This window comes from Oreochromis niloticus, linkage group LG23 (assembly GCF_001858045.2).
Source record: "Oreochromis niloticus isolate F11D_XX linkage group LG23, O_niloticus_UMD_NMBU, whole genome shotgun sequence".
NCBI lineage: Eukaryota > Metazoa > Chordata > Actinopteri > Cichliformes > Cichlidae > Oreochromis > Oreochromis niloticus.
In genome coordinates, this window is record NC_031986.2 from 21,085,828 (window position 1) to 21,111,478 (window position 25,651).

Consider the following 25,651-nt stretch of genomic DNA (forward strand, 5'->3'; position numbering starts at 1 on the left):
AAGATGCACAGAAACCAACCGCATGAGTCCGCTTACATAATGTGATAAGCAGCCAATCGGTGGTGTCTTGATGTGAAACCATATGTTGATTTGCATTAGAGAATATGATGCAGGTTTAAAAACCCACACTGCAGTCAGTGTCGGCTGTGTTAAAAGTGAAAGTGTGATCTGAATTGTAAATTAAATGTAAGATTTTTGTGGTAATTACAGCTTAAATCATGTGTCGTTTAATATTTCAGGGAATCTGCAGTGAAAGTACTTTCAGTTTTACTTTATTTAAACTGCACACATTCGCAGCAGCAGGCATCAGTGACAACAGACACAGGCGATTAATGCCGAGCTCAGACTGCAGGATGTCTTTGTGTGTAGTGATGGTCACTGTGTTAAACAGACAGCTATAGAGTCGTTTTGCTTCCTCATTGCTTTTTGGTCAGGTTTATGGTTGAAAAACACTGTGCTCATATTTGTTGACCTCCCAGACGTCAGATTTCAGATGGGACATCAAATGCAGCTCAGTCCCACTTTTGATTGTAAACCACAGGTTGCCTGGTGGGAGGCTGGGGTGGACCGGGGTTGCAAAGCAGCTTGCAGTTGCAGCAGTAGCTGTGGCTGATGATGGTGTCAGACCGCTGCTTTAAAAGTTTATAAAACTGAGCTTCGAAAACAACAAACTGACTCTTTCTTGTCTGACCTGCTGTTCGAGTTCATGTTTGTGTGTGTGTGTGTGTTATAGCTCACCGCTCTCATCTGCGGCTTCATTATCAAGCTGAGAAACTGTCTCCGTGATAACGGATTCCTGCGACAGCTCTACACCATCGGCCTGCTCGCTCAGTTCGAGTCCCTGCTCAGCACCTACGGTACAAACACACTTAGAGCTTCTTCTAATCGCACACAGCCAGCTGAGCCTCTGATTTTCAGTGTGTGTGTCTGCAGGAGAGGAGCTCTCCATGCTGGAGGACATGAGCATCGGCATAATGGATCTACGCAACGTCACCTTTAAGGTAGAAAGGAAAAGCAGCATGCTAACTGTCTTTCCAGGCTGTAGAGCCACTCTACAAGGATGATATTAGGAGGCCAGAGATTTGGGTGGAGCTGGCATGAAACGTGGAAACGTTCACATAGATTAGACCCACTCTGAGGACACAACTTGGAGTAGATGTACTGCAGAACTCAACTGAATGAGGATGTGTTTACTGACCTTTTTATTGTAGTTTTTCTGGCTTTGCATTAAAAAGGGCATGAAAAGTTTTGTGTAAATTGTAAATGTGCAGAGTGCAGCTATGAACTGCAAACATGTTCATTAAAACTGCACAAAAACAGTTTTTTATTTTGAAAGCTTTGGATTTTTTTTGTCCCTTCCTGTGGATTTTACAGCCCTCCTTAGTTTTGATCAAGCATTTGCCCTCATTGTCATTGTTTTTGTATTCTCTCTCTGTGGCATCCCTGCTGAGAGTTAATACAATGTAGGAAAAGTGATCAATTCATTTTCTTCAACGATTTAAGTTTGTATGCAGAAGAAGGTGGATGGAAGTCTAGATGCATGCATGTCGCAGCTCCATCCGTCATCAGTTGTGGTGGCATCGGGCTAAGCATTATATATTTGAGACATCCTGTTCCTCCAGTGAGCTTTTCCGGGTAATCCTGGGTTATCCCAAGCTGAAGCGCTTAAGGGCTAGACAATCGATACAATTTTTCCAGGGATCTCTCTGTCTAACTCAGCTCTCTGTTAATGGTACTCATGGCCACTGGTCAGTCAAGAAGGAAGAGGAATCGATATCGTTGCAGGATGCGCTGGAGGAGGTGAATGTATGGTTATGGAGTCAGAAGGATTCAGGGTTACGACATATCTTTAATACAGAAGTACAAATCCCGCTCTGATTAAGCTTGCAATCAAAGTTGAGTCAGTTTAATACTGAAGCTGAGGTATGGTCTCTGCAGAGTCGAGGGCATGCTCAAAAACTCGCAGCCTCGCTGGACGGGCTCTGTTACTTTTAATTGAGTATTTATTTTGCTTTTCACGGGCACTTGGTTCACAATTTCCATCTAGGTATTAAAGCTGCGTATACATGTACCTTTGCTCCTTTAAGGTCACCCAGGCAACCAGCACCTCCGTCCCCGAGTTGCTGCCGATCATCACAGGGAACCGGGATGGCTTCAACGTCCGCATCCCGCTGCCGGGGCCCATGTTTGAAGCCCTGCCCCGAGAGATCCAGAGCGGCATGCTGCTGCGGGTGCAGCCAGTGCACTTCAACGTGGGCATCAACGAGCAGCAGACGTTGGCCGAGAAGTGAGTGAGCACGTCCGGGATTTACCACCACAGGTGTTTGAGATTGGAAAAAATATTGTTTTATGTGTTCTTCAGGTTTGGAGACACATCCCTGCAGGAGAACATAAACTCTGAGAGTCTCTCCAGACTGAACTCGTACTACGAGCAGTTCAAAGAAGTCCTGCCGGAGGACTGTGAGTACACAGTTTTCATGTTTTCCTTCTTTCTGACTTGCACCATAAGCCATTAGTGTCGCGACTCCTGCTTTAACCCTTCTTTTTTCTGTTCTTATCTACTTTAAGGCCTCCCGAGGTCTCGCTCTCAGACGTGCCTTCCTGAACTGCTCAGGTTTCTCCGGCAGAACGTCAGCGCCAGGAAAAACAAGAACGTAGACATCCTGTGGCAGGCTGCAGAGGTGACATTTGCGTTCTTTTACTCACAATGTCGGACTGCTTTGTTAGCAACTTTTAATTCTCCAGTAGGATTTCACTGCGTTATAAATTTTACAGCTGCTTTTCTCTAAAGATGTCAAAAAGAAAATCATCAGCAGTGACTGACCTCCCCTCCCTGCTTGTCTCTCCATCTCAGATCTGCCGGCGGCTGAACGGCGTTCGTTTCACCAGCTGCAAGAGCGCCAAAGACCGCACAGCCATGTCGGTCACGCTGGAGCAGTGCCTGATCCTGCAGCACGAGCACGGCATGGCTCCGCAGGTCTTCACGCAGGCCCTCGACTGCATGCGCAGGTAGGATGCCCTCACAGTGCCCGAATGGAAAAATGCACAGCTGCAAATCACACCTGGGCAAAAAACAAGACAACTTTTACTAAATAAATAACTTCTGTGCGGGGATGAAAAGATCAGGAGTTCATCAGTGTTCTACTTGGTAATCTGACTTTAACTGTTCTCCATGTAGTTTTAACCAATGGGAATACAGCAGGTGTTTAACTGGTGTGTTAGTGGTTACTTCTGTCCCACTTCAAATATGTGGATCCGCCCGCTGTGGGAAATAAGGGAGCAGTGTCTTACTTTTTCTTTTTTTAACTAGAAGATAATATATTTTATGGAGGCTTATTTTCACACTGAAAAAAATGTTTAAATATATTTTTGATAGTATTTTGTAATACAAGTCAAAATTTCTTGTTGGGAACTTGGTCATTTGAGAGGTATTCCAGGCATGTCCTATCAGGAGGAGGCCCCGAGGCACTTACAGGATTTGCTGGAGGGATTATGTCTCTCAGATGGCTTGGGAGCGACTCAGTTTCCCCTCCTGGATGAGGTGGATGACGTGGTCAGGGTGAGGAAAGTCCAGACGTCTCTGCTCAGACTGCTGCCTCCATGACCTCTGTCTTGAGTCTGTCATGCAGTAAGAAATGGCTGTGTGGAGCTCAGGCTTGTGAGAAAAAAATATTTTTAAATTTCACGAAAATTGCTTTTTCAGGGGCGATAACAAGCTTCCATAATATTTGGTTGAGTCCTGTCAGAACATCAGCACAAACACTGTCGACAGCTCCTTTTCAGACTAGTGGAGGTGAAGCCTGCACGTCAAAGCAGCCAGTTTCAGCCGCATGCAGTTGTTGGTTAAAGAGACTGAAACCAGGCTGTAAACATGTTTATTTCTGCTGTAATGATGGACATTTTAGCACGGCAGTCTATGGTGACTGACTCACTGTTGAAGTCAGCCTTGAGCAGACGTTTGAGGTACTTGGTCAGTTTGATTTTTCAGTCCTTGTTGGCACACGTCTGTAAGAGAAATGAGATATATGAGAGATAGGATATCATGTAGGATATCCTGTACATGGTGTATATTACAAACAGGAACCATAGACAAGCACATTTCTGACTTTTCTCAAAATTCAAAATGGTTCTTGCTGGAGAAAATATTCATACCTCCACTTTAAAATGTGGAGACATGGCTGATGTTACGCAGCTCTAGAGAAATACATCCACAGCTTCTCAGATTCAGTGTTTTACTTTATTGAATCTCTAAAATCAGTTTTGCCCATGTGTGGTTTGAAAACTCATCACCTGCTTCCTCTGCAAAACAAGGCGAGCTGGAGGCTGTCTCGAAGGGGATGCTCGAATGAGTTAAGACTCAGTTGGTTACCTCACTTCACCGGCAGACTCCTCTCATAAAGGCTCAAAGTTTATCAGTAACTTTTGATGCTTTTTAAACCTAAGAAGGACGCTTACATGGAGAAGAGAGCTACCCAACTGCTACTCAGTCCTCTTAATGGTTACGTCGAGTGTTTGTTAGTCTGTGTTCTTGTCTTGTCTGTCTAAACATCAGTTTGAACATCCGTCTACTTGTCTCAACTGTCTTTCCTTTGCTTTATTTGTGTAACTAAAACACCTGCCACCGAGTTCCTTCACCCATCCTCATTTTATCGCTTCCAAAAACAATCTCTGCCTGTGTAAAAGAACTGGACTTCGTTTGCCTCTGTGTGTTTAAAAAAAAATAAATAAATAAATAAAAATGATCAGGGTTGAAGTCAGGAACACCAGATAAAGGTAGAGCTGGGGTGGAGGTGGGTTGCAAAGCGCCTTGCAGAAGAGCCTTAAAAAGAAGATTAGCCTGTAGAAACATTGGGCTTGACGTTGTGGCAAATGCTACTGTAAACTAACACTGACTCTATACTTTATAAAGACAAAACCTAGGCTTTTCTTTTCCTTCATTTGCTTAAGATTTTTTTGGGGATGAATTCACCCCACATTGTTACTATGGAAACAATCATTCTCTGTTCATGACAGCAAATTAGGGTCACTGAAGGTAAAAAACAACCAAAAAACAACTAAATAAATTAAAGAAAGTAGATAAATCAAAAAAGGGTCTGAGTGAGAAGAGTAAAAACTCAAACTTTTAGAGTTGAAAAACAGAGGCGTGGTTTTTCTCATACATTATTCACATGCTGTGGTAAATTTGATACTTTTTCCTCTTAAATTTGGCATTTTATTTATTTTCCACATTTATCCTGTATATGTTTGTAACTTTTCTTGGAAATCTGTCACTTTTCTCTCTAATTTCCCACTTATCTTGGTAAATTTACAACATTTATCACTTAAATTTATCCGTTAATGTAATTTTAATTTCTTGTAAAATAGCATGTTGTTTGCTACCCTTTCTCTTGTATTTATCTTTAACCTTAAAGTTTTTTTCCTCAAAATTCTAACCACTCTCACTCAGCCCCCTTTAAAAGAAATTCATATACAAAAAAAATCCAGGAAACACGAGGGATGCTGGGAATTTATATTCCTGAATGGAGCATTATTGATATTTATGTGATTTCCTGCTGGAGGACAGTCAGTGTTTCTCCTTTAAAAGCCTCTGAGTGTGTTTGTTACTTTCTCTGTTGACGGTTGTGTGACTTCCTGTTGTGAATATTTCTGTTAAAGATGGAAACACGCCTGTCTACAATAGAGTCCCGCAGATACTCGCATGATACAATGTCTCTTCACCTTTCTTCCTCTCCCCTTTTTCCTCTCCTCCTCCTCACCAGCCGACGCGCATGAAATCTGATCATTTTTAGAGTTTGTTTTATTTTGTTGGAGCTCAGAAGCATGCTAAACAATGCTTGGAGATATCGGCCATCTTCACTCCCTCTTTTATCCCCAGCTATCTGCACTAAGTGGTCTAAAGTGGATGAAGTAAATGATAAGACACCCTTATTGCATGTTACCTCTAATAGGACGCCATCTTTATCATTTATAGTCTGAAGTTCTTCCTTTAAGCTTTACTCCTTCAATAAAAGGGTGTTTTTTCCAGTCTTTTCCCTCCATCTGTCCCTCCTTCCTCCACCCATGTCTTAGAGTATATAAACATGGAGAGCCATTGCTGTGTTTTCTTACCTTCTTTCCCTTTCTTAATTTCTCTCTTTTCTCTCTCCTCCTCCTCTGTTTCCTCCTCCTCTTGTTTCCCGTTACATGATTGCTGTTTTGTTCCTACGATTGGCTCATTCTTGCGGGGTTGTTGTGTTGTTGATTTCTACTCCGCCCGCCCATTTGTCGTCGCCTTGATATTATTGCTTTTATTTTGGTGTAAAATGCCTCTGGTCATTGTGGATGTGGCTTCTTCACTGTCACTGTGATTTTTTTTTTTTCTTGTTTGGTTTTTTTTTTGGTCACGTGTTAATTTGCCGTCGCACTTGTGTGCACTCACACTCCATCTGTTTATTTTGGCCTCCTCCTTCACCTTTCCTCCTTCCTTCTTGCAATTTCCTCCTTATTTCTTCTCCTTCCTCCTCCATCCCTCTTCTTATCTTTATTTTCCCCTGTTTTCCTCCCTCCTTCCCCCTGCCTTGTTTGCTGCTTCACACAACCACCTCCTCCTTCTCTTCTTCTTCCTCTTCCCGTCCCCGTGGCTCGGCAGCATTGGCACGAGGGAGGGGGTGATCCAGAAGAACCTCAGCGGCTTGCTGCCGGTGCGTGACTTCCGGCTGGACCCCAGCCTCATGTACTCCCTGCCCCTGCTGGCCCTCAGCCCCAACCTCCTGGTGGTGTGGATCTTCCTCAGCATGGCCTACTTCCTGGCCAAACTGCGCTGCAGCTGAGCGAGCAGCTCTACGCTGGAAGTGACCAAATGTCAAACGTACTGCGAGGGTGGGCGGGGACTCTCCACGCTGACTCCCCAGGGTGTTTCTGAAACTGTGCCACTGACCTGTGAGAGGGGTGTAATCAGCTCACACACACTGTCCCACCATGACTAAGGGCTGTATGCGACTTACGTCCCGCTTATCAGAAGCCACGCTTTGGGCTTTTTCTTTCTTTTCTATTGTTTAAACATCTTTTTCTTTTTTCTATTAAAAACCTGTCATAGCTCAGGGGTGTCAAACTCATCTTATTCGTGGGCCACTAACCCAATCCTGTATGATCCTAACAGGACCAGAAGGCTAACCTCTTCCCACTCCCCTAAACCTCCAAATTGTTCTTAATATAATGAATTGATCTGATTTATAAATCTGATAAATGCTCTGCGATATCTTGAACTCCTGAGGCCCTGCGTCATCATACAGGGATATACGGTAACATATTTACTCTTCATTCTTCTTAATAAAGTGTTTATTTAAAAAAAACCCAAAAAAAACAATGATTACTTTATTCTGTTGGGTTGTCAAAGAAATAGTGGAGTTAAGATTAGGTTCAGCTAATCGTAAATCGCTAAGAGAAATTAAAAATGCATCCCTAACGAGCTCAGGTTTCCGGAGGTTAAGGACAGAATACAACGAGAAGACGTCCTCAGTCTTGCAGGTCTAGCGACCCCTGCCTGTCAACCACCAATAGTTATGGAAAAATGTGTATTGCCTGCCAGGCTGCTGGCTAAACTGGTGGCAAAGTGGGTGCTGCACTAACAAAAAAAACACCTTGTGATTGCAGTGGTTGTAGTAGTTTACATGTGAGATCGTGACTTCTCTGCAAACTTGCCAAGAGGTAGCAAAAAAGTCAGAAAACCAGAAACTGAGAAGGTCGCCTTCAAAGTAAAGGTTGGGCCTTTTGAAATGTTGTGATGACATTTTTTTTTGTCTCTATTTCAAGTTTTACACCTTTCAGTTTCACTGCTGCTTAGTAAGCAGTTGCAGACAAGTTGTCTCACATGCAAAATATGAGTGACTCCTGGCTATCCAGTAGCAGCTGCAACAGTGACGTTTGTAGCGCAGCACCGTGTACGATTTTGCAACCATTTGGCAACCTATTCAGTAACGCACATTTTTCCCTAGCAACCTGTGGTTACCAGGGATTCACCAACTGGTTTCTAGGCCTGTGTGCCTGAGGTCTTAGTGGGCTAGTTCTATCCCACGTGTTTGACACTCCTGATATATTCATTGTGTTGCCTACACTTGAGCGTGAGACCACATGCCATGTTCACACTAAGCCTGCTGAATGTGAAGTCTACATGATTCCATTCATGTGTTTTTTAGGATCATATCCGTCCACGTGTACACGCCGAAATTACCCAGATTATTTCCTTCTCTTCTCTTCTCTTCCCTTTTTTTTTTTTTTTTTTTTTCGTCCAGGATTAAGATAGCAGACACTGCTGTTTTAAACTCACGATTCCCTTGTCACTACAGTCCTAAAAGCTGCCACGTGATTAATCCTTTTTTTGGGCTTTTATGTAAAATACTAAATTTTAACCATTACGAAGTCCTAAATCTCCAATTCTGTTTTCTTCACTGAGGTTTAACCAAACATGCATTTTTCTAAGACTTTACAGAAACTAATGCTGCGATTTTCAGAGTGTTTCTGAAAAAGCTCAGTTTTGTCCACGTGGACGGTATTTGCCAAAAAGAGGACTTTCAAAAAAAAAATTCAGCTGGCTCCGTGCGAACATATAACACAAAACCATTAAAAGACATTAAGATGTTACCTTTATTATCCAAATCCACTTCCAGTACTGCCTAATGAGAGTGTATTACTTCTTTCTTAGTGTATAGCGCCCTCTGATGGACATATTTTGCTCCTTTGTGATGGTCAGTGAGTACTCTGCCTTACCCTTCACTGGTGGAAGGTGAAAGTTTATTGTAAAGAGTGTATAATGTGTATAAGGATAAGCAGATGATATCTAAACTTTGCTTTCAGGAAAGACCCACAGTAGCAATCAGATGATTATTTTATTCATGATTTAAGCTCAGCGCAAACAGCTTATATCATCAATACATTTTCTGGAACATTTGGTTTATCATTGTCTTCCATGTGCTTTTGCACTTGCCCTACACGCTAATGTGGAGGTACCTAAAGCTTTTATCTCGTGCCAAAATGAAGCAAGTACGCGCTTGCTTAGATATATATTTTTAAGGCAGCATTTGCTTGATTTTGTTTCTTTTGGTCTTCCTGCTTCTATATAGACGGTGGAAGCATTTTCCTGCTTCTGCCTGAGCTTTTGCACTTTCCAGCAGATCCGGGTCTGTCTCTGTCTTTGTTTAGATCCAGCCTATTGAAATGTTTGTGTGAGGCAGTGTTAGTGTTAGGAATCACCTGATAGCCCTGTTTAATCAGAAAAAATGAACTGAACCCATTAACTGACCGTTTACTTGATGGATATTAAACACGTGTCTCTTGTGCTGCTGATATGAAAACTCTGCTTGCTCACATTCATTTAGCCTAAAGTTTAAATACCTCACAAACAAAAAGCCTCGTGAAATGTGTGACCCATTTTAAAAGAGGAGTTCACTGAGCAGCAGGAATACTGCTCCAAACTGTGTCGACTAAATGCATATTGGCACAAGTACAAGCAGACAAATAATTATTTCGAACTCCTAGCACACCCACAAACATAAAAATAAAATCATAAAAGCTGAAATATCGTTGCTAGTAGACGGAACAATCTGACAGTCTTATATGGAGTGTAGAGTGTGCCAAAATAAGTAAAGTCAATGTGAAAGCTGTTATTTGTGTTCAAACCAGCGTTAAAAAATAGATGTGGAAAGAAATATTTAGTTAACTGGAATAAAATGAACAACTAGACTTTTGAAAAAGAAAATGACTTAAAATGATGCAACCACATAGCTGCCTTAATATAAATAAAAATACACTGGAAATGTCTTTGTAGTTAATTTGGTCTTAATTTAAGTCTACATATGATAAATGTCTGCTGTAAAAGTTAGCAAAATAAAAATGACTACAACTAATGTAAACTAAAAACTTTGTGTTTCTCTTTAATTAATTCCTTATTCAAATTAAAGCTGCACTGCTTAGTAGATTGAATGTCAAAATGCTCATTTAGTGATTAAATAGGCTTCCCGTTGTTTTCATTAACTAATGAATTATTTATTCCATCTGTCATCAAACTAACGGTCACGGCACATTTTAAAATTTGTAATCTGGCCTACCCAGATATGAATCATATCTCAGGTCATTGCACATGAATGTAGGTATGTTCAGGCCTATACTTTAGTGGCACAATTTACTGTCTTTGAGTCCAGTGTTTTGTATTTGCAATGCACAACTTTACTGTTTCACTTTTCTCCTGCTGCTCTTTAGCTGTTTCCCCCATGAGCTGGTGAAGACCAAAAATGGAGCAAAAACTTTGATTTATCAGGTAGTCACAGTATTAGCTCCTCATGCTAGTAATATTTATTAAAAGAATCACATATTTAACTAAAAACAACCTTTTAAATTGTACCCTTTTGATCAGTTAAAATTCAAGTCAGACTACACAGCAATAATATGACCCACGATTAACCAGCATACTTTTAATTATCTTTTATTGTCTTGTCCTGTAGCCTGGATTTGCTCACTATCATTAAAGTGACCCTCTCAAGTTTAAAGTTTAGATATGAGTGGCTGTTTTTTTTCATTCTTTTATCTCTTCATAGCGTCAGGTTTTTCCAGTCTGAGTATTATTTATGGGTTCAGTTCATTTATAAGACGCCGTCACATCCTGGCTTTCACCTGCCCAGAGGCTGAGACTGGCCAGCGATGGCACTCTTCAGACACTTTAATTGGTCCCAGTGTGCCAAAATAGATGCAGTAAGTCAGCGATTCGACCCACATCTGCTCTGCAGCTTTCAGGACAATGCGGCCGAGATCAGCTCTGTCTCGCCGACTGACAGAGCTGATCTCTGCATACTTCAGGATGCAGCTTGTAACTGGAATGTATGATTGTAGGATATTCAGGGGAAATGTGTTTGCATTGCTGCAGCTTGTGAACCCTTTAGAGCATTTATCTGTACCAGCCGATATGTTTTCATAAGCTTTATAGTGACGGTAGAGTGTTTGATGAATAATGTGAGGTGTTAAGATGCAAAGAGTTTAGGCTATTAAAGATGGGATGTCTGCATTCATTGTGGCTTATGCATCCTAGAAACAACGGAACAATACACAATGCAGTGTGTGTCCCTCTTGTTTCAGGCATTCTTGTGTCAAATATAAAGATCCCAGTGTGATGATTTCTGTTAGCTGATTAACTGTTGTTTCTAGTCTTACCTTGCCAACAGTCCAGAACCCAAAGATAATTTGCTTACAAACATATTTTTAAAATAGATAGCAAATTTACCATTAAAAAGGCAAATATTTGGCATTCATGCTTAATAAATGGCTAAAATAATAAAAATACATGCTGACTAATTAATCCACTGGATCATCAGTTAATCAACTTCGTGATTTTATCTAACTTTATGCACTTTTCATAGAGCTTCCTATAAGAAAGTTGTTTTGATGTTTGATATGCCCACTGTTAATTATATAATTGTATTATTATGAAGAGTCTTATTTCCCAGTTACTAACTCCATGGCTTCCATGGTATTTTGGTTATATTGAGAATAAACGGGTAGTAAACGGGACCTACTTTGCTTTTTTCTTATTTAGTTTTAAATATATATAGCCCCTTTTCCATTAGTACCTACTCGTGTCGTCTCGCTACAATTTACTGGGTTTTACATTAGGTGGTAGTACCTGGTACCAGGTACCTACTCGCTCAGGATTCCAAGCGATCCTGGGCGATCTAAAAATGTGACATCAACAGACTGCATGCCACCGATTGGCTCGTCAGTGGCGTCAGTCATTAGAGCATCTCCCTCAGGAAAATCAAAACTGCCACTTTTAAAACCCGGCAACGAGGAAAATGGCTTCAAAAAGCAACGCTGTGGTCCCAGAGTCTGGAAAAAAGCCACAGACAAAGCAGGAGGTATATCATTGCCTCGATGTCCACCTTTGTGGTTCTTATCCTGTGAAGATTGCTATATAAATAAATAAAGTAGGTGGTACTCGATTGTAATGGGGAAAAAAATGATTTGAGGCAAGTCGTGCTGTGTTGAGCCGAGATGAACCGAATAGGTACTAATGGAAAAAGGGCTTATGTGACAGGAAATTCATATTAAATGGAATTCTTATTAAAAACTTTCACACAGGAGAGAACAGTTGCCTGGTAACCACAGTTCACTAGGGAAAAATTAGGGTTCCCCAACTAATTGCGAGTGCTTGTCGGCAGTGGAAATTGATTGCTAACCCTGTTCATGCAGTCATACTGATGGCCAGTTACCCCCTAATTGGAAGGGGAAAGGGTGTAATCTGTAACCAGTTGGTGATTGGTTGCTGGGGGTTGCTTCTTGTTGCTAGGTTGTAAAGTATATGGGGCTCTACCGAAAACCTCCTTGTCATTGCTTTGTATCTGAGCAGATTGCAACATTTCATGTTTCATTGAAACCAGAAACCAGAAAAATTTTCCTTCAAAGTAAAAGTTGTTGGTTTCAGTTTTAAAACTAAAGTTGCACTAGGGATAAGGTTACAGAGTGCAGCACAACCAAAATTATGACAACTGTGGGCATTGAACTTGCAGTGGCTAGTTGAAGACTGGGAAGCTACATCCAGATGAACAGAGTCAACTGTCTGGGCTTATCTTACCTGGATGACTGAATGTGGAAGGACAGACCAAAGCAATCGCAGAGAGGATTTTGTTGCAGCGCCCTCTCTGCAACCGACTTCACGCAATGATAGCCAGCAACCTCATCAAATATGTCAAGAAATAGATGATTTCCCCTTGAAACCTGTCAGGGGTTGCTGACCAGTCTCTAGGCCTGTGTGACTGTGGCCTTAAAGAGAAAATTAGGAACAGAAGATGAACTGAGGGTTGCATGAGGCACCTCTGTAAAATATTAAGTATATCTGAACTGTGAGCCATCCATAGCTACTGTAATACGGTGCCCCAATAAAATCATAGAGCTGGAAACAAGCATAGTAGGTCCTCTTTAACAATGTATGTGGAAAGTGTGTTAGAAACCAGAAGCACTTAGATTGTTTTACATATTGGAAATCTGTAATGTAAAAATCAATATCTTTGCTTGTAAAACTAACCATCAGCATCGGTCGCCTCCCTAGAGTTCAGAGGCTCTGCCTCATTAAGATCGACCCAGTATGGAAATGGATCAGACTGAAATAGCTTCCTCTGGGGAGCTTACCCGTGCTGATGACCTCTAAACAGTCACATACTACAGTAAAATGATCCTTCCTGTATGCTTTCTTTTGGATCCTGAAAATATTGAACATCTTTCAGACTGCTTTGAGAAATGTTTTGTGTCACAGGAAATGCAGTATATGTGCAGTAATTTCAGTAAAATATCAGTCTTGTGCTTTATATTAAAAGAATAGTATTAAATGTGGGGATTTACTTCCTGGAAGGTTAGTGAGATGATTGGTACCATTTTTAATAAAGCAGCTAGTTAGCTTAATTTAGCTAATCTTATAAAACTAAAAGTTGTTTTTATTCTTTAAATATTTAACAATCTTACATTGTTAATGTAATTACAGTTGGGATGCTGTGTAAAATGTGAATATAGACAAATTACAATGATTTGTAAATCTCACACTGATATTTTATTCACAGTACAACAGAGAAAACATACAAAGTTTAAACTGAGAAATGTTTGAGAAAAATATTCGCTTAAATTGAATTTGATGGCAGCAACATGACACAGTGCAGTGTTTACTCTGTGCAGCATCCCCTCTGCTTTAGCAGCCTATAAATATCTACGAACTGAGGAGACTAACTGTTAGACTTTTGGGAGAGTTCATATTTACTTCTGAGAAACAATGCCCGTCTATAATGGTACATTTTTGTCAGTTTAAACATATTTTTCATATGTAAAGAAAATGGGAGTTTATGAAATTCGTAAGTCATCGTATGTCTTTATTTACATTTTATGTTGTGTCCTAACTTTTTTGCTCATAAATGGAATGGCCTTAAGTCCTTAAAACTGCTGGTTGGTGGATTTTGTTTCTTTTGAACTCAGCCTGGCTAGCATTTTATTCCTTCTTACCCGTGTTGTCTGGTAGCTGTAAGCTAGCTTAATGTTTTCCAGTAAGACTAAAAATAAAGCTGAGTAAAAAGCCAGGCTTTGTGAAAAGCTACAAAAGGTATTTTGAAAATCCACCAGCACCCTTAAAGCTCTTTTTTTTAAAAATCTTTAATTAATATAAAAGATGTTTTTTTATAAACAATATAGCTAACTGAAGCTAACTAGCTGCTGGCGGTAGCTTAGCATGCTAATGTGAGTGTGGAGTCGACTTTTGTTTTAGCTCAAATCTAGTAACAATGCAACTACAAATTGTCTCAATTTAAGTGATTATACGCTGCTTTTGAGGTTTTTAGCATTAGTTTTAAGGTTATTGCTTTCTTATCATCTGTTAAACTACCTCTGTGAGCTTAGCATTTATTCAAAAATAAAATAATATCAAAACTTATCATCACTGAGCAGTAGGAATGTAAGTATTATTGGGAAACGGTAAAAAGTTGTGGAAGTTTGATCAAGACTAAATGCCAGTGAGGGATAATGGTTTCAGATACTTTGAACATTAAATCCCACTATACCTGCAGGTGTAATTACCCTAAAGTGCTTCCTACAAAAATAAATCTGTTATATTATCCACCTGAAGAGAAAACATCAGTTTGCCTTTTCCTTTGCTTTATTTATTTATTTATGTATTTATTTATTTTTAGGAAATCAGATATATCAGAGAATATATTTGTACTGCTGTAGATAAACTGTATTTAAATGCCTGTATTGCCAAAATGCTTTATTTATCATATTGTTGTCTGCTATATGTATACATATATATAGTCTGAGGTTATTCCAAAGTAGAGTGTGTATATACTGATTATCATAATGCTTGTGCCATAACTGTCACGCTGTCATTACTCTTGGTCACAGCTGAACATGACTGTTGTTGAGTTCCCTGTGATATGCATATTTATATGTATTTTGTTGTGTTGTGACTGTTAGCTGTGGATTTGATTGCTTCTCTGTTTGCAGGTGTTTTCAAACCTCGTTTTGAAGGACTTGCACGGGTTTTGTGGCTCTCTTGTTGTTTAAGTTAGCAAACAGCAGAAAATCATGGTTCCAGAGTTTCTGTTCTTCTTCACCTCCAAAGGCTTTTAATCTCGCAGAGTATCGCAAACCCCAGAAAACCTCCCCTTTTCCTGCTCAAATAAATGCTTCCTGCATCCACCTGCAGAATGTAAACCGTGTGATATTTAATAGTCTTTAAAGTTGTGCACTCTCATCTTATTCTCACCTGCTTTAACGGTGTCAGGTTCTACCTGGTTATCCTTGAATAGCTGTGCTCTGAATAAACAGACAAATGAGATTATCCAGCTGGTAGCAGACAATTTGGAGGTCGTTTATCTATTTATTCATGTGTTTGTCAGTCCATGTGTCATAATGTGTATTTGTTGTGTCTATGAATGGATTTTTTTTTTTTTTTTTTTTTTAAATTCGGCAGTAGTTATGCTGTTTATCAGTTTAAGAAACATGTTTTGAGCTGCTGCCTTAGTTGTGACTGGCAGTGAGAGTACACTGGCTTGTGACCCCCCTGAGGATGAGTGTCTCTCCTCCTGGTCTCAAATCAGAGATCTTTAAGGCACGGGGGAACTCTAGGCCTCAACGGCCAGTGTCCTTGATCCAACACAGCTGATTCAAATGGCTAAATGACCTCAACATGTCTTGATGTTCTCTAGATGAACTAATCATTTGATTCAGATGTGTTGACCTAGGGTGATATCTAAAACCAGCAAGACACCGGCCCTTGAGGCCTGGAGTTCCCCCATGCCTGCTTTAAAGTATGACTGCTTCGCCTTAGGCTTTGAGCCTTTCTAGAGTCAATTTGAAAGCGTGTAAACTTACTGACCTCTGCTGGTCATAAGCAGGAATTGCTATTGTGAAACAATCCATAGGCTTTTTTTATTTATTTTTTTAAATAATAAAACAATACATTTTTTAAACCCTTGAACCCTAATGTGCTGTTTTGTCACTAACATTGGGTCTATTTTACTTGATATACTGTTAAAACATACTTAACATCAACAGTACTCTTCTTTCTCTACGTAACCTCTGTGCAAAGTCTCAAAACAAAATAAAGGCATCATGGCGGGACCCTCCAGGCTCTAATGCAACGCAATGAAAATCACGTAGCTAATATCGCGTTGGTGAAAATTACCCAACGTTAGTGTTCTCGGTTTGAGACAGATGCTTTTTTTTTTTTTAATTAAAGTTTCAGTCTTATTTTCTGTCATTTGTACTAACATTACGTTTAGTGATCTGACTGCCTGTCTGCATGGTAGATTAGATTGATATGAAGATTAGATATAAAACATGAAGAACGTGTTTTCATCCATTGGCTCCAACCTGCATTCTTTCTACTCCTGTGCCTATAGAAATCAGTCATTCTACAGACGTCTGGGACAAAAATGTCCCTGCTTCTCATTCGATCTCCTGCTTCATAATCACAAAATTATCAGGAATGAGTTCACTGGTCTGTAGTTTTGAGTCTTACTGAATATAATGTGATTTTAAATTTTTTTTTTTAAATTTTGGTTCCATTTGAAGTGAAACCGACCACACAGTGAGCACTTCTCAGTCATGTTCAACCCTTACTGGACAGCTCTGGTTTTTTTAAAAAAAAAAAAAAAAAAAAAAAAAAAAAAAAGGCTGAGGAGTCACAGCATCACAATGACTAAAGTTAACTTTAATTTTCTACCAGGAAAGTTAAAGTTTACTTTTTATTATTACCAGGATGTGATAATAGAGAATAGGAGAAATAATAGAATATATTTTTATAATATTTTATCTTTTTTTAAATATTTAAATCCATTTCCTTTTGAAAATAGTGTTAGTTTTACAAGTACACAAAATTGAGTTTTATCCCTGATTTTCAATCCATCAACAAGCGTTTCCTTTTGACTTCATATGAAGAGACGTGTGTCCTCTAACAGAACTCTTAGTCCTTTGCACTCATGGTTGAATGATCATTTTCATCTTTTCTTGTCATCATGTGCACAAGTCATCATCTCTGCTTTTTTTTTTCCTTTTGCTCTCATTCTGCCTGTGAACGCCCTCTCTCCCCTCTGTCTCCTCCTCCTCCTGTCTCCTCAGCGAGGGCTGTAGGCGGGAAAACACCGTGAAGAACGTCGGATGCCGGAAGTACGCGTTTAACTCGCTGCAGCTCAAGGCCTTCCCCAGACAATACCGACCGCCCGACGGCACCTTTGGCAAAGTGGAGACCTGACCGGAGGAGATCAGAGGACCACTATGCGATCAGACTGAGTACAGTGAAGATACTGTGATGACAGACTGTTTAATTTCACCATCATGTGGCCTGGTTCCTGCTGTAGAGGTTTTAGATTAGATTATCGTGCAGGTAGACTGAGTGACTGAATGTCACACTAACAAACAGTAGCTCCGTCCTGAAAAATAAAGACGAAAAACCTCGGTTTTTCGACCACCTTAGTGGTATGACTGTTTTTAGGTACTGTACACATTGCTTATGTCTCATTCTGCAAACCACGCTGGAGGAATGTTTTTATTTTTTATTATAGAAAAGCACTGCCTCACTTCCACTTCCAGTACTGATGTAATCGATATGAAGGATGCATAATTTCTGTTCTACAATAAAGATGAAGAATATCAGAAAATCTGCAACTGTGTTTGACTTCTGTCCAAATGAATACAAGTGCAAACAAATACAAATACAATCAGACTTAATTTTAATAAATCTATATTTGCACTTGTTAATTTCCCAATGCACTGAATATTTGGGGGGGGGGGAGACAAAGTAACACCCCCTTGATTAATAATGACTTAACTGTGATTAATCACATTTTGGAAAGCTTTTAGTTCAGTTTCATGAGCCATACTCAGGCCTGATTACTGCCAGACCTGCTGAATCAATAAATCAGTTAAACAGAACTTGTCTGACAAAGTGAAACAGGCTAAAACAGGAGTCTCCAACTTCAGGCCTCGAGGGCCGGTGTGCTGCAGGTCTTAGATCTCACCCTGGGTCTACACACCTGAATCAAATGATTAGTTCATTACCAGGCCTCTGGAGAACTTCAAGACATGTTGAGGAGGTCATTTAGCCATTTGAATCAGCTGTGTTGGATCAAGGACACATCTAAAAACTGCAGGACACCGACCCTTGAAGCCTGGAGTTGGAGACCCCTGGGCTGAAAGATCTCAAACACCAACGCATCAGGCCACGATGTAAAGAAACGGCTGAGAAATAAAGTCAGTGACATCTATCAGTTTGGGAAAGGTTACAAATCCATTTCTGACTCCAGTGAACCACAGTGAGAGACATACACACATAAAGAAAACTTGGGACAGTCCTGAAGCTTCCCAGGAGTGACCAGCCCACCAAAATTACTCCAAGGGCACATCGACGACTCATCCAGGAGGTCACAAAAGAACCCAGAACAACATCTAAAGAACTGCAGGCCTAGTCTCAGCTAAGGTCCGAGTTCATGATTCAACAGTGAGACAGAGACTGGGCAAAAATGGCCTCCATGCCAGAGTTCAAGGAGAAAACCACTGCTGACCAAAAAGCTCACAAAAGCTCATCTCAGTCTCACATTTACTAAAAACATCTAGATGATCCCCAAGAAAATATTCTGTGGACTGACGAGACATAAGCTGAACTTTGTGGAAGGTTTGAGTCCCGTTACGTCTAACATAAAACTAACAGCATTTCATAAAAAGATCATCACACTGTAGACTGTAGAAATTTGCCATTTCTTCTTTCTAAATTTGATGGATTTGTTTTTCTTTTAAATGTGTGAGATTTCCTTAAAATATTTGCCATTGTTTTCTGTTAAACTGTGCCATGAATGACAACATAAACCAAATAAGTTGATCTATTCAAATGAAATTCAGCTTGTGGTTGGCCAAAGATTTATCTCTCTGTAGTTCTGCATTTATAAACATAAGACTTTTTTGAAATTGCCACATGGGGGTTAAAAGATGGCGTCTTTGTAGCACAGGGGGTGTTAACATCTTAGACTTGTCTCTGTAATGCTCTAAAAGTTAAAACTAGAATTTTAAAATGGAACCTAAATCTGATTGGTAGCCAGTGCAGCGACTTTAAAACAGGGGTCATATGAGCACCCTTGTTCGAGCGGGTCAGTAGCCTCGCTGCAGAGTTTTGAACAACCTGTAGGCGGGCTAGCCCTTTCATGTTTAGACAAGTAAACAGGCTGTTACAGTAGTCGAGTCTTGTAGAGATAAAAGCATGTATTATCATCTCGAGTTGACACGATGGATCTAAGTTTAGAAATGTTCCTCAAGTGAAAAAAGCAGGTTCTTACTATCTGATTTAAATGTCCCTCCAAAGAAAAAGCTTCATCAAAAATAACACCCAGGTTTCTAAGGTTATGTTTCTGTGAGGAACCTAAATCACCCAGTCGCCGTTTAATATCGGGTATTGCACTGCCTGGTGCAATAATCAAAGTCTCTGTTTTGGCCGGGTTTAGCTGTAAGCAATTATTGTTCAACCATTTTTTAATGTTGGTTAAACAGTCAATCAGACCAGCTGTCTTTCCAAGCGGTAGGGTCTGAATTGCTCTTAAAAGATGGTTTTCAGAGAGAGGGGAATCAATTTCATCTCTCAGGGCTCCATCTAGTTGGGGAATAGATAATTGGTCGAAATTGCAGAAGTTGCTTTGAGAAGGTTTAATTTACTAGAATACAAGTTTTTGTAAAATTTGGATTGGTGCTTACTTTACCGGATATCATTTTCACTTTTTGGATTGCTCGTTTTGCTTGTTCTCCTCTAAGTTGATTTGCCAACAGTTTTTCTGGTTTATCTCCAAATTCAAAATGTTTCTGTTTGAGCTTCAAAAGAAGATTGCTAATGCATTTATTTGAAATTGTATTGTATTCATACCTCAATTTCAAAATTTCATTTACGTCAGTTTGCGACAAGGATGATCTATATACTTCTTCTAGTTCGGGGAGCTTTTTTCCTATTTCTTTGAGCCTTTTCTCCAATGTTTTTTTCTTGGAAGATTCGAAGGAAATAATGTGACCTCTCATCACGACCTTATATGTGTTTGTAAACTGCACATCTATAACTGCAGGATCTGGGCTAAAGATCAACAGAGTAGTGAGTCCCATCAAATCACAGTGCTCTTATGCTCATGCTGTGCCAGGTCAGGATGTTCAGGAAGACGGCGTGGAGGAACACACCCAGTGAAGTCATGACTCTCCACCAGGTACACGCCCTTAACACCAGCATGTTACTGCTGAGGTCCTACCGTCCGACTGGATTTCTGCTCAGAGACGAGGGGGAGCGTGCTGGTAGCGCTCCAGAAATGACTCACATCCTTCCTGCTAACGTGCTGCTCTTTGTCACGATGCTCAGGTTTTCCTGGGTGACCCACATACCTGTTCCTGACCTGTGTTCACCAAGGAGCTGGAGCCCTGCAAGCACATCTGTTGATATCACTGACAAAAAGGAAGGAATAGCCATTGATGAGCGTTTTAATATATTTTTTAAATACATGTATCTGTGTGAAGGCAAACACTGACTGTAACAGTTGAATGCATTGATTTGTCCATAGTACATAGTGTTTATTTTTCTCTTTACCCATTTTTAGGAGAACTATTTAACAATCCTCTCCAAAAACTCCTTTATGCCTCTAAAGAGTCAGCAGTTATGTTATGGCATCCTTTCTAAAAATTCTAATCGGTAGCTTTACCAACAGGAATAGTGATGAGAGGCTGCAAACAGGAAACTCCAGGATGGAAAGGGTTAAATGAGCATGACTACCTCTTAAATCAACCTTTTTAACCTTTATCATTTCATGGTTTTACTGCAGAAATTCAGACTACCCAGAGAACATGAATGTGAGTTACTTTCAGACTTTTGGTTGGCCAAAGATTGTAAAAACCTTTGAAACGATTATTAGTCACCCATGGGCATGAATCTCATGGTATTTTGGGGCTTTTAATGATTTCTTTGAACTGTTCTTTTTCCATGGTGGAAAAAGAACTTATGTATGTTATATAATTCTATCATTAAAAGCTTTAAAAAACAAGAACTGTGTGACCAACTTTGATTTTATACATATACACTCCCATTAATTTGTGGCTTAATGTCTCTTAGCATGTTGGACCTCAACCAGACACTTTTGGTAGCCATCAACAAGCTTCTGGAATAATCCTGGTTCATATCTAATGGCTCTTCTTGGCAGAATAGGAAGTATTCATTTAAATCGGGTGGTTTCTTGGCACAATCTAGGCTTTTAAGCTCAGTCCAAAAATTTTCAACAGGGTTGAGGCCGAAGCTTTGGGAAGGCCATTCCGGAAGCTCAGTGTTAGCCGGCTTTATCCGTTCCGTAACCAGTTTTCATATATTTGGGATCAATGTCATGTTGGAACACCCAATTGTGTCCAAGTTTCAACCATCTAGCTGCTAATTTGGAGCTAGTCCTCCTCCTTAATTATTCCAACCATTTTGTATAATGTATCAGTACCACTGGCAGCAAAACAGCCTCCGATGCTACCACCACCATGCTTGACAGCTGGTACAGTGTTCTCAGGTTTGAAAGCCTCACCTTTACCTGTCATGATACTTTACAGTTTGGGTCTTCTTCCAGACCTTTAAAACGTGGTGACAGATCTTAATAACAACTTTACTTACATACAGTCAGTTAAATGGATGATCTTGGAATCTGCAGTTGTTTAGAAATGGCTCCAAAAAATATTCCCAATTTATGTAAATCAACAATTCTCTTTCTTGGATCTTCACTTGGAGTTCCTTGGACTTTCCCATTGTTCTGAGTATTGGTTAATTGAATGAGTGCTGTCAAACAATCTCTTTAATGCTGCAAAGAGAAAATGACCAGTTACATTAACGATTTAAGCTGTTCAATCATTCCACCCCGGAAAAAGAACAGTTGAAAGAAATCATTAAAAATTAGCATCACACGGCTTTCAGGTGAAACTTTTCTTTGTAAAGTTGCTGTCAGAGAGAATCAGCCCACCATTTGTTTTGCTGCTAATAAAAATAATTCCTTTCTAGATGCATTTCAGCTCGGACTTGTGGAGAGAGGAGGTGCTTCAAGGTTCACACCAAGCCAAAGTCCAGCAGACAGATACAGATTTCCCCTCTGATTCCAGGGCAGCGAGCCAACTGGTCACGGGACCAGAGTCTGGAAGTGTGTGCTTTAACCCTAGAACACTATCGCCGGGTGATTTACACCCGGGAAAATACATTTACATGATTTCTCTCTCCTGCAGCTGTTTGCGTGTCGAGGAGCCTGTGCCTTCACCAGGGAAGTCTCAAATTTCCCAGGAATGGGTGGACCAAAGACCAGCTTTCCAGAGTCATTATTTTGTTTTAGGAGGTTTTTTTTTCATTTTGTTAGACATGGCACAGTTGAAAGTAACAGAAGACCACTCTAATTTGTCATGTGTTGTCATATTTTGATATATTTGATTACTTTTTATTGGTTATATTATATCGGGTAAAAATCACCCGGCACTAGTGATTGTGTTACTATTTATAGCGATAGTGTTCTAGGGTTAAAGCGATCGAGGCCCAGGACGTGTGTCCGATCTGCCTGGAGGAGCTGCTGGAGAAAAAACAGCCCGTGGCTTATTGCAGGTGTGCTCGCACACAGCTTCATTTAGAGATGACGTAAGATCGACTTTGACATCTGCCAAGAATGTGTTTCAAGTAAGCTTACTGCCAGAATACAGTGAGAATACAGTGGGTGGGGGGTGGGGGGTGGGGGGGGGGGGGGTGAGGATGACCTCAATATGTACTTTTACTCCGTCTAGTTTCAGTGAAACTTGAGGCTTTTCCCACATAAAATGGGCTCTGGCATTAGTCTACTTATGTTTAAGGCACCTTAAAGAAATGCAGTTTTGCTTCAGTGGCTTTTAAAAAACAGCATTTTAGAAGTTGTGATGCTGAAACGCTTGGTAAATTTCTAACTGTATAATCTCCATATGATTTCATATTTATGTCTGACAGATGCACAGTGTGCAGTTACTTCTACCTGTGCAAGGACTGCGCACAGATGGGCTGCCACCCAGAGCATCCGCTTACCTCACGAGCTGTAAGAACGTACTTTATTCACTGTACTAGCTTTGTACAGCTTCCTTTAGCTGACCCAGAATGATCCACAAAATTTTACCTCCATATGATGAATACTTTCTGAGTTACCGGCACTCAAAGTGCACAGGAGTGGGCTGAAATGTGGCACTTTGTATTTTCAAGGACTCGTGACTTGTTAAGTAAAGGAGGTTACGTTTTCGGGGCTAAAAAACATGTTATTTAAACTCTGCTAAATCAATTTTACACACACGCTAAAAATGAAATGTCAAGCCAGAAACACACTTGTGTTCAAAAATGGTCTAAAACCTACAGGGTGGGCCATTTATATGCAGTGGCGGTCCTAGCCTCCCTCTGCCCCCCCCGCCCCCCCCCCCCCACACACACACACACAAAACATGTTAAGGATTGTACATTAACATAAAACTGTTGTCCACACACACATATGAAGAGAGAGAGAGAGTATGCATAGTATGCAAACGGCTACCAAACAGCCATCATAATTCGTCATACAATGAGAACAGGACAAATCAACAATGACTAATTAATATTAAAATCTGTAACATAATGTATTGTTTGGAGTTTAGTCTGTTACTGTTACTATTTTTACCATTTCTTCTTGGGGCAACTGTAACCCACATTATTTCCTTAGGGATTAATAAAGTATTCTGATTCTGATTGTTTCAGGATGACCTGCCATTATCCAATGACACATCTGTTTACCTGTATCATTTGTTCGTTTCTTCTCCTCTTCTTTTCTCTTTTTTCTAAACTGAGCACCTGATGGCTTTGAACTTTTCTTGTCCATCTTCCATTGGTTTTAATTTTGCACTCCAGTATGAACACCCATCCCTCAACCAGAGGATCACCACAACATAACCTAATAGACCTACACCTTAGTTCACAGATTAACTTTGTCTAGGGTGTATTTCTGGGATTTCACACAACCCAGGATTCAAATCATGAATACATAATGGGCTTGGATTTACAACATTATGAATGAAATGTGCTCTCTTTGGAAGCAGCAGGTCTCCCTCCCCTTTCGACGGGTTATGTGTGAGACTTTAAATCATCAAACTGTAAATTATAAATTTTAAATTGTTATTGATCCCGTTACGCCGAGTCCTAAAGTGTATATTTATTTTCTTACTCTACTATATTTATTGTTCGTTTATTTGCACTGCTGTAACTGGAGCCTCGTCGTCTCGTCTCTCTATATACGGACTGTATGTAGCGGAGATGACAATAAAGTTTACTTTGACTTCAGCAGCGCGCAGGCGCACCGAGGGCTCTCGCGCTCAGTTTTCGTGTATAGAATTTCGAAAAAACATCGGTGCAAATTATAAGTCTGTATCATAATGTCCGGTGTTTTCGTGTTTGTTGTTTTGTTTTTATTTTGTTTTATTTTGTGAGTTGGTTATTAGATGCTGCTCCAGCCAGCCAGAGAATCCCCCGCCGCCCCGCCCTCTCCTCCCTGTGCCGCAAGCAGCAGGCGCACCTCGCAAACGGAGGGTGCCCTTACTCCCAGCAAATGGGCGATAGAAAACCGATCGGTGCCTATGCCATTCCCAATATGCGCTGGCTGCCGTCGGGGCAGCATGAGTACGAGCATTTTTTTTTTTTTTTCTTTGCCGATGCCCGTGATGCCGCCCCGGGCAACCGCCCGTGTCGCCCGTATCTAAAACCGCTACTGATGAGATCCAAATATATGCCAATGTCAACACATGTTCATGTTGATGAGGTTTACTGAACAAATTTGAATCATCACAACAACCAAAATGTTAGCAACACATTATAAAGTTTATTATTATCACTATGGTAACCATGTTTATGTTTGTTACCTGCTAACTCAAACACATTCTGTAGGTGTCACATTTTGAGGACTGTAAGTTCACACACTTTCAGACTTTTGCAAACCGGAGTTGGAGATTGCAGAGAGAAGGCGAAGTGGTTTGTAAAAACTTTACAAGTTCTACGGATTATTTGCTCAAACAGCAAAAGTGCAAACATGTTTTGCTGGACTCTAAGAAGAAGAAAGGCACAGCCTGATTTGTCATGTTTTTTTAATATTTAAAAAAAAAAATGCTGTTTTTGTGCAGCAGTTCTTATTAAATCACATGCTGTTTGATTTATTTGAAACAGATAATAAAGGAGGATACTGTGGGTGTTGGAGAGGACCCACTGAAAAAGTACGATCTTTGCTCTCTGTCACATTTTTACTATGTTTAAAATTATGTTTATGTATACATTTATAAATACACATATAAACATGCATGCACAGTTTTCTCATTTGAAAGTAAATATTTGTCTGAATATTTGAGCTGAATCAGTTTTTACTGTGTAAGTTGTAGATTTGTTCCCTCTGTGGAGTCCACAGCTTCATGCAGTCGGTTTAGCTGACTTTCTTGAGGCACTGAGGGCAGTTTGAGTGCATTACAGCAGACTGATCTTCTCTGTTATCTTTCCAGTGTGAGTGCACGAAAGGATCTCACAGATGAACATGTGGCCCCTGACACTCCAGCCACCTCTTCTGCACCAGTCTCACCTCCAGCTGAGGCTCAGACGAACAAA

General features: G+C 40.3%; 1 protein-coding gene across 14 annotated transcripts in view; it reads left to right on the top strand.

The window, feature by feature from the left end:
- inpp4ab (inositol polyphosphate-4-phosphatase type I Ab) overlaps window positions 1-17,659 on the top strand; it is a 74,295-nt gene extending 56,636 nt beyond the window's left edge. For 7 of the 14 annotated variants that reach the window (XM_013267524.3, XM_019351803.2, XM_019351804.2 and 4 more), the window contains 7 exons: window positions 734-857; window positions 934-1,001; window positions 2,088-2,287; window positions 2,363-2,460; window positions 2,569-2,681; window positions 2,855-3,009; window positions 6,629-7,332. In XM_013267524.3, coding sequence (XP_013122978.1) covers window positions 734-857; window positions 934-1,001; window positions 2,088-2,287; window positions 2,363-2,460; window positions 2,569-2,681; window positions 2,855-3,009; window positions 6,629-6,809 — 939 coding nt within the window. In that variant the 3' untranslated portion in view covers window positions 6,810-7,332. Of the gene's footprint in view, window positions 1-733; window positions 858-933; window positions 1,002-2,087; window positions 2,288-2,362; window positions 2,461-2,568; window positions 2,682-2,854; window positions 3,010-6,628; window positions 15,202-17,118 lie in introns of those variants that run through there. The other 7 variants (XM_025902860.1, XM_025902863.1, XM_025902862.1 and 4 more) reach the window with 3 other exon arrangements.
- Window positions 17,660-25,651: the final 7,992 nt, after the last annotated feature.